At 45.0% G+C, this 9,458-nt stretch overlaps 1 protein-coding gene across 2 annotated transcripts in view; it reads left to right on the plus strand.

Moving 5' to 3' along the window:
- The window catches only part of SETD3 (SET domain containing 3, actin N3(tau)-histidine methyltransferase), a 71,829-nt gene extending 64,681 nt beyond the window's left edge, over positions 1–7,148 (plus strand). For both annotated transcript variants that reach the window (XM_084793677.1, XM_084793678.1), the window contains 4 exons: positions 119–285; positions 1,130–1,215; positions 4,710–4,870; positions 5,827–7,148. In XM_084793677.1, coding sequence (XP_084649803.1) covers positions 119–285; positions 1,130–1,215; positions 4,710–4,870; positions 5,827–6,279 — 867 coding nt within the window. In that variant the 3' untranslated portion in view covers positions 6,280–7,148. The remainder of the gene's footprint in view (positions 1–118; positions 286–1,129; positions 1,216–4,709; positions 4,871–5,826) is intronic.
- The last annotated feature ends 2,310 nt before the right edge of the window (positions 7,149–9,458 follow it).

Consider the following 9,458-nt stretch of genomic DNA (forward strand, 5'->3'; position numbering starts at 1 on the left):
TCTTAGGGTCCGAAAAATACGGTAATACATGAGCACTAAACTTTTGCTCTGCCCTGTTTTAAAAATGCATACTAAGTTTGTTTTATGTCCTTTTATTTTTTTCTTTACTGCATCTCAGATTTACATTTTTTATGGCACTCGGTCAAATGCAGAGTTTGTGATCCACAGTGGTTTTTTCTTTGACAATAATTCACATGACAGAGTGAAAATAAAGCTTGGAGTGAGTAAAAGTGACAGGCTCTATGCCATGAAGGCTGAGGTCTTGGCTCGTGCTGGCATCCCAACGTAAGTACAAAAAACATGGTTTGGCTCCTTCCCTTCGTACGCACAGAATTTCTATTACATAGTGTTTAATTGGTGTGTTAATAAAACTTCTCCACAGTAGTATGTCTTAATCCCTTTATCCCTGTTACACAGCAGATTTAGACCTTGGAGATGTGTGGTGATTTACCAGCGCTTCCAGATAGGCATAATTGTGTCACTAGCAGTGTTCACAGCCAGTTCTGGGGGATATGGCCTGCAGTCCTCGTTAAGTTAAATAAGTGCTCTGATATCATTAATGTCTTTCACCTGGAAAAGGCTAATGACCTGGATCAATTTGTTTTATTTAATTCTTTGCCACCATTAGTTTCTGTAATGAAGTCATGATCTTCAGTGATTCCATGAATTTCTGGTTAGATTCTTTAAGATTTTCTTGCATTTGAGATGTGAAATGGTAAAAAAGATGGGAATTATGATTTATTAGTCCTCCAGGGACTAGAGGAACCATGCTTAATGAAAATGGATTATCTGGACTTTTTTTTTTATTGAACTTGTCAATATTTGATTAATGATAAAGTGTGAGCTCAACATGAATTAATTGTTAATGCTTCTTAAGGACTGTGGGTGTGTTTAACTCTCACCATGACCATGTACCCCAGAGTTAGGCCATTAGGCAGCAGGCATGTTGGCAAGGGTGGCCAGTGCCTGGCAGGGCCTCCCAACCCACCAGCTTCACGCTTTCCAAGGGGCATGTCTATCATTTAGTGAGGTTCAGCTTGCTCTCCCTGAGGACCACTGCTGACACGCGGGCCCTGGCATCTTTCTCTGGAAGAACTGTGGGTTTGACCTCAGATCTTGCTGTTTTCAGATCCAGTGTTTTTGCGCTGCACTTTACTGAGCCACCTATCTCGGCCCAGCTTCTGGCTTTTCTTCGAGTGTTCTGCATGACTGAAGGTAAAAATAATTCAGATGAAAAAAAATGTGGTGTTTTGTTTTTAAGTTGTGAAAATATAAAGATGGGGGGCTCATATTAAAGATGAATTTTTTGATATGGGAAACATTTTTAGGTAGAGGGAAGATGGCAGCATTAGAGAGGGAACCAATCTATTGTACACTGGGATGGTAGAGTCGAGACATCCTGGGAGGGTAAGTGATACTGCAGACAGTAGCTGTATCAGACAAAATATTTCTGGCCACAACTCCTTACTTCAGACCCAGGAAGGATTAAATCCATGTGTTGAGCACCCCTTTTTTGTTGTTGTTGTTGTTTGCTTGCTTTGAACAAGTAATCTGAGCCTGCTGTGCTGAGAGTGAACTGGGGAGGGCATGCTTCTGTTCTTTACCCTAAACTGTGCTCCCAGTCTGGTCCTGAGGCTTCATTTGTAATGTGGCCTGTTGTTTTACGCTGCCTTCAGTCCTATGCAGAATGGCTGGCCTAGAGAATAAGTGAATGATTGAACAGCTAAATGTTTTTCTAGAACAAAGCTGCCTGAACATTAGAGAAAGTGCAGCTGGGTAAAGCAGTCCATTGTAGCCACGGAGATGTGGCTGTGCCCTACTGTCTCAGCCTGGCCCCCATGTCTTGTGGGTTCAGGGCTTGACAGAGAGCTGGATGTATAAGAGCTTAGTCCTAGAATGTAGGTGGTCAGTATAGGCACTGTTGTGAACCAGAGTGAGGCAGAGTAGCTGCCATTGAAAAGCAAGCACCTTCCAGAGACTCACCACCATTCACATAGGAGCTTGTGTGCTTCCATATTTAACAAGAGAGTGTGAGAGTGATGCTGGTAATGGCAGTCTCTGCATCTTGTGCAGTGTACAATGCTCAATATGGTGCTTCCTGTATTTTTATCTCTTCTGCATTGTGAGCTATTTCCTGTTGCACTGATGCAGTCTCCAGTTCAAAAAGTATGGGAGTCTAGGCAAGGGCCACTCAGCTAGTAATGGGTGACCTTGACTCAGAACCACTGCATTACTTGCGTCGGTGCTCTGGACAGCCATGTCCCCGCTGGTACAGGTATAGAGTCCATGGAGCAGTCCTTGCTGGAGACAGTATGTTTGCACGTGGGGAAGGAGGAAAGACAGGTAGAGGGGTGTGAGAGTCCCTGTAGAGGGAGAACCTCACAGGCTGAGTGTCCTCAGGATGGCCAGACTCAGGCTAGCTTGGGAGGGGGGTGACTTGGGAACCTCTGAGGAAGGGATGACTGGGACTCGAAAGGTCTGTTGTCTACGGTCAGGCCTGTGGCTGCTTTGTATGGTTTGTCTTCAATCATGTGAGCAGCATCCGACTTCTCTGCACATCTGCTGGAGAGCATGGCCTCTGCCTCCCCTACTGAGGAGAGAGGTGGGGGCTAAGAAGAGTGGCATCAGTGAGTCAGCATTGGAGATTTCTGGAAAGAAATTTCTATTTCTAAAAGTTAGGTTTTTTTTTTTAAAGATCTTTATCTCTAAACAAAGGGTATGAACTAAAGAGATAAGTTTCTAAAACCCTGAATTTTACCATAGAACTGGATAGTTGTTTTTTTTAAAAACATCAGATAGCAAGCATTTTTTTAAAAAATCATTTTATGTCTATTGCTGTTCTTTAGTTTCTTTTCAGTCATCAGAAGACAATTTGTCATGTCAAGACAATTGATGTATTCTTTGAATTACTCCGACTAATACTAATAAAAGTTTGGTTTGCTGGCAGCATAGCTCCTCAATTTGAATTGTAAATAGTGACAGCTGTAGGGCATTTTGCTCTGAAAGAGATACTGTCTCACAGTTACATAAGAAGCATGGGTGTGTTTGCTGAACTGAATAGGATGGGCAGGAGATGAACTGTTCAGAGCCATTGCTGAATTCTTCTTACACGTAGCTTTGAAAGTGATTGAGAGGTTGTGCATATGTGTAGTTTAGATTCCTGAGGGAAAGGGGTGGGTGGAGGCTTTTTCTTGACTCTGGCTTCTGTGATTCATGTACTTGTTCCTTCATCTTTGGCTTGTTACAAGTTGGGATACATATTTACCAACTGGAGGGTCCCACAGTGATAAAGTGACTCTCCTCAGTGCCTTTTTTTTTTTAACTTTTACGAAGTATCTATGATTTACACATCATGCACCAAAATCCCTCTCCTCCCCCCAGTAAAATAAAACAAACAAAAAATCTTGTTACAGAAGCTGTAGTGTATCACGAAGTATAGCCTTTTGTCCACATGTTTACTTTCAAATGTTCATTGCTACAAGTCATGGTTCTGGTTTGAGGCCTACACTATTGTTACTGGATCCTCACTGGGACTGCTGTTGGATATCCTATTGTTGCCATATGTCAAGGAGATTCTTTGAATGTAGAGGTCCAGCCCCTTCATGTGTTCCAGCAGGTCATACGTGGGGTAGATGTTGGAGTGAGGTCTACTCAGAGCCCTGGATCAAGGCCCACTCCCTTGTCCTCAGGGCAGGGCCCACTCTCCTGCTCACATGTCCTCAGGGCAGGGCCAGCTCACCTGCTCCCATGTCCTGAGGGCAGGGCAGGTCCTCAGTGTCTTTAAGACATTTTCTTCTCCCCGGGCATGGTGGCACACGCCTTTAATCCCAGCAGAGGCAAGTGGAGCACTGTAAGTTTTGAGACCAGCCTGGTCTACAAAATGAGTCCAGGACAGCCAAGACTAACACAGAGAAACTCTATCTTTAAAAAAAAAGACATTTCCTTCTCATTTATTTATGCATATGTGTTATTTGCCTGCATGTATATTTATATACCACGTATGTGCAGTGGCCATAGAGGTCAGTAGAGAGCTTTGAATACCATACCCTGAGACAGTTGTGAGCTGCCATGTGGGTGCTGGGAATTGAACCTGAGACCTCTGGAAGGGCAGCCAGTACTCTTGGGTTTGGGTTTTTGAGGGGGGTGAGGTTGGGTTTTTTGTTTTGTTTTCAAGACAGGGTTTCTCCAGCTATCCTGGACTTGCTTTGTAGACCAGGCTGGCCTCAAACTCAAAGCAGTCCTCCTGCCTCTGCTTCCCTGAGTGCTGGCATTAAAGGTGTGGGCCACCACGCCCAGCCCAGCCAGTACTCTTAACCTGGAACCATTCCCTCAGGGTTCGTGTCTTTTGACCTAGTTGGCAAGACTGAGATCTTTGCTCAAGGGCCAGCAAGAGCATTTCTATTACAGCGAGGGATATAGCCATAGGATGTCTTCAGACAGGGTTTCATGAAGCTGTCTGAAGACTCTTAGTGTTCCTCTTCTAAAGAGTGGGGAGTGGGGGTATGTATTCAGTTCTGAGTCTGCATGCCTTTCAGGGAGGCCTTGCTTGATGGCCTGGCCTGGAGCTCATCTCTGCCTCTGCTTGGAATGTCTGGGAGAGGATGGTATGTGATAGTGCTGTGGGAGACTAGAGGATGGCTTGTCACAGTGAGAGCTATGCTGCTCCGTTTCTGACTGGCTGACTGCTGCTATGTGTCTTTCTCTTTCAGAGGAACTGAAAGAGCATTTGCTAGGGGACAGCGCCATTGATAGGATCTTCACTCTGGGGAACTCTGAGTTTCCTGTCAGCTGGGACAATGAGGTCAAACTTTGGACATTTCTGGAAGATAGAGCCTCACTTCTTCTAAAAACATATAAAACAACAATTGAGGTAATTATATCAATGAATGAGGATCATACTTTGTTGGTTCTAGTCAGTAATGTATTGTGATTCTTAGCAAAATGTATATTTGACATTCTTTATTGGTATCAGTAGTTTTCTATCATATTTTTACTTAATAGCATATCTGATATATTGATCAGTTTTACAAATTTAGTACTTTAAAAAACCTTTAATCCCAGCCTTCAATCCCAGCACTCAGGAGGCAGAGACAGGCAGGTTGCTGTGAGTTCAAGGCCAGCCTGGTCTACAAATCGAGTCTAGGACAGCCAAGGCTACCCAGAGAAACCCTGTCTTGAAAAACAAAAACAAACAAATAAAAAAACATTTTAATTCATAGGATACCATGAACATAAATTTGCATTTAGCTTCAAAACTTTTCTCACCCTCCTACCTTCATCCCGCTCTTACCTTCTCTTTCTCTGTCTCTTGCACCAGCATGTGGTGCCTCAGTGGGGGTTAAACCTAGAGCCTTGCTGTGCAGCGAAAGCTCCAGGCCTCTCTACTTTGAAGACAGAGCCTCTCTAAGACCAGCCGCTCTGTAGGCTATCCAGACCTCGAATTTAACCATCCCGACTCAGCCTCCTTACAAGCCAGGGTTATAGGCTGCTTACCAGAGCTGGCTGGAATACTTCTTTCTCTTATTCTTTAATTCATGCCCTTCACTCTGGGCCTACATGAGGGCTTCATTCAGGGTGATTAAAGTGAGTAATGTCCTCCATTCTGTATTGTCTCCATTTTGGTTGACCTTACCTTTGTCTTGAGAGATCCAGCTTACTATAATAAGATTCCAAAGTCAAACTGTTGTTTTTGATGGAGGTGTTGAGTCACTAGATGGTGGGAATCATCAATTCTAACACCTTAGCCTCCTCAGGGTGACCTACTGCTCTTTGCAGCTTTGATGATTTAGAGTTCTTACCACTAATGTGGTGTCCCTTTCCCCTCAGGAAGATAAGATCGCCTTGAAAAACCCTGACCTGTCTGTCCGTGCCACAATGGCCATCAAATTGCGATTGGGTGAGAAGGAGATTTTGGAAAAAGCAGTGAAGAGTGCATCCATGAACCGAGAGTACTACCGCAAACATATGGAGGAGAGGGTGCCACTGCCCAGATATGAGGAGAGTGACCTGGGGCTGTTAGAGGGTGGTGTGGGGGACTCGAGGCTACCTCTGGTCCTGAGAAAGCTGGAGGAGGAGGCAGGCATGCAGGAGTCTCTGAGCCTCACGGAGACTATCAGTAAAGCCAAGGCTGCTGAAAATGGGCTTGTCAATGGGGAAAACTCCATCCCTAATGGGACCAGGTCTGAAAACGAAAGCTTAAGCCCAGAAGAAAATGAAAACGTGACTGGAGACACCAAAGAGTCTTCAGGCCGCATGAGTGAAGTGAAGGAGCGACGCTGAGGTGCTCACTGGATCCAGTCAGCAGAGAGTGTGGACAGCCCACCACATCACCCTGTTCCTTGTTAACATTTTTCTTTTTGCAGAGAGGAAAATATGTTTTTGCTGCTTTATATAAAGTGATTTTTAAGTTATTTTAAAGATCTAGCTTTCCTTTTTGATTAAGATTGCCATCTTGCTTCTGGGCAGAACAAGTAGTCAACAGCAACAGAGGGGAGGAGATGCCCTTAAAAGACTGCAGACCAGCTGTTGGCACTCACGTCTCTTCCTGAGGAAGAGTGAGGTCCTCGCTCAGCTGTGCTCTGCAGGCCTGCCATCCTGACTCCAGAATGAAAGCTGCTTCTGCCTCTTGCTGAGGACTGGAGGCTGGACTTTGGGTGTAGAGTGGATGGTAGGGATGAGGCACAGTGGAAAGAAAGCTGGGTGAGGTCATTACATACAGAGTCTGGGCAAAATCTTTTTTTTCCCCTTCTTTTAAAAAATAATATCCCAGTACCAAAAGGTAAGGTGGCAACCTGATTTTTAATGGCTTAAAATGTTGATGATGATTCTAATTATATAAATACATATATCTAGTGATTTCTAAGGATTTGTTTACTTTTTCTGTTCTGTTTTGCTGTATTAAAAACTTGTCCTTTTCCTTAAATCAAAGTAGGACTCATGTCCTCCTCCTTAGGTTCAATGCTGGCTCTGATTTAAGAGTGATGCACTGCCTTCCATTTACGGCAGTGGAGTGTCACAGACACCGCAGCAGCCGTGGCTTCACACATGGTGTTTAGGATGAGGCAGCTCCCTGGCTTCCTGGTTTTCACAACAAGCTAGAGATTTTTCAAAGCTACCCTTTTGAGTAAAAGCCCTTATTAAAAGAGAAACATGACTGGTGTTTTTTGTTTGTTGCTTTTCTTTGGAAGTAGGGCAGGCCCTTTGAGTCCAGGTTTTCTGCAGACCATCCCACATATTGCCTGACCACTGGGGGAATGTTGCCATGGCCCTGACTGTGTCAGTCACAGACACCGAGCTTTGATGGGAGCATGCCTGGGTGCCCAGAGGCCTACAGGGACCCCTCCCCTTTCTTAAGCTGCCAGTGTCGCTCCAGTGGGATCTAAGGCCTCAAGGGATCAAAGGCCAGAAGATGGAGGGAGAGGGAAGGTTGCCTTTCATGAGGTGTGGAGGTTGGGGCAATGTCCCTCTAGAGGTGTGGACAAGATCTGCTTCCAAAAAGCCTCTAGTCTTCCTGCTACTCATTTATTTCCAGTTTTCCTTAACTACACATTTTTATATCATCACTGACATCACACTAACTGTCAAAGGCAGGGCTTGCTGATTTTGGAAACTGCTGTGTAAATTATCCACTCTGGTTTGATAAGGACTGTAGAGATACAGGTAGCCTTGTAGCAGCCATGCTGCTGCTCAGAGAAGATGCAGCCCTGCAGATGACTTGTTTGGCTCTTTGCTCTGTGTTCAGATGGGCAGCACACTAGGCAAGGTCTTGTGCATCACAGACAAACATGCTCACCTGCTGCACTGCATGCCTGTGTGAGGCAAGGGCCATCTGTAACTACCTGCTGCTGTTGTGAGAGGACATGTGATGCCAAGTCCCTTGTCAGCCTTATACCAGGGACACTTTACCAAAAGCTACCTAGTATGTGGAGCTTGCATACTGATGTCTGTGTTCTTGAATTTTCTAGTCTGCACTTACTGCAGTAAGTTTTGTATTAATTTGCCTGTAGATATAGCTTCTCACTAGACTAGAAGTTTTCAAGCCTATTGCTAAAAGTGCTTTGTGTATACATATCAGGGTAAATAGATCATCATGCATGGGACAGTTTATAAACTATATGCTGGGTAAATTTGAGTTAGATAGAGCTGAGAGAGCCAGGATTCCAGCCCCAGTCCCCAGGACACTTTATAGACATAGTGACACCCATTTCTGGGGCCTCGGAGGCTGTCCTGTCAGTTACTTCTCCATCTCATTGTCACAAAGTGTGGTATCAGATGGCAGAGCAGCCATTGGACAGTGCTGCTTTCCTGAGTGCTTGGCTTCCCTATAACGACTCCTAAGGTGGGGAGCCACAGCTGGTCTCCTGCCTACTCCCATGAGACCCCAGGAGCCACAGTGTCCCCATTCAGAAATGGAGGGAAAGTGCTTTAGTGGTGTTGAAGAATCCTCATGTAAATAGGGCTTCCTCTCTTCGCATCACATTAAAGTGAGTTTTCTTTCACTCTGGAGCCTTGGGACAAGAAGCTGCTGAGGCCAGTCACGGAAGTACCACCACCTCGTGGCCAGTAAACAGCCTGAGACTCACTGGCCTAAAAAACAGGTTTTTTTTTCTACAACCTGACAATTGAATGTCTTTTTCTGTTAGTTTCTAAAATGTGCCTACTAAGGAGCACTTAATTTTTTGAAGAGAGATGGGGCAGTATGTTAATACTATCTCCAAGCTCCCATTATACATAGTGTTGCTGAATTAAATATTCACTTAAAATGAGAAAGTCGGGCTGGGGATATAGCTCAGTAGGTAGTGTTTGCCTAGGGTGCGCAAAACCCTGGGTCTGATCCTTTGCAGTGCATAAACGGTGTGGAGACAGGAAGAGCCCTGGGCTGCATAAGTCTCAATTAAAAATAAATAAAACCACTGGGAGAATTGGCTGGGTGGGTAAAGTGTTGCACAAGCATGTAGACCTGAATTTGGATCCTCAGCACCTATGTGAGAAGGTAGGGAGAGATAGATAGATCTAGAAATATGCTTAACCCCCCCCCCCAAAGGCCCCAAAGGACACCACAGAGTGGCTGCTCCTCAGTGACCCATTCCCTTTGTATGTTTTAGCATTCTTTCCACCCTTGAACCCTCTCCACCTTTCACTCGTGCCACATCCCTTCTCCAGAGTGTTTTTGGACAAACTTACTACAGTGTCAGTGACTGCTGGAACCCAGACCTTTGCACAGTGTCTTCATGGAGTCTGGAATTGGGACCATAGCCTAGGAAGCAGGTGGACCTGAAGTAAAGTGCTGACCCACCACCTCCACCATTCCTGTGACCCACAGGAAGTGGCTTGATGCCCAGGGTAGGATTTGTATTCACCCCCTTCTCCCTTCTCTGCAAAAAGGTTGTTTTCTAACCCAGGCCTGAAACTCCTGCCTCAGCCCTGTGGCTGCTGGGATTATAGTCCTGTACCTACTT

The sequence above is a fragment of the Acomys minous genome (assembly GCF_964271855.1).
Source record: "Acomys minous genome assembly, chromosome: 8".
NCBI lineage: Eukaryota > Metazoa > Chordata > Mammalia > Rodentia > Muridae > Acomys > Acomys minous.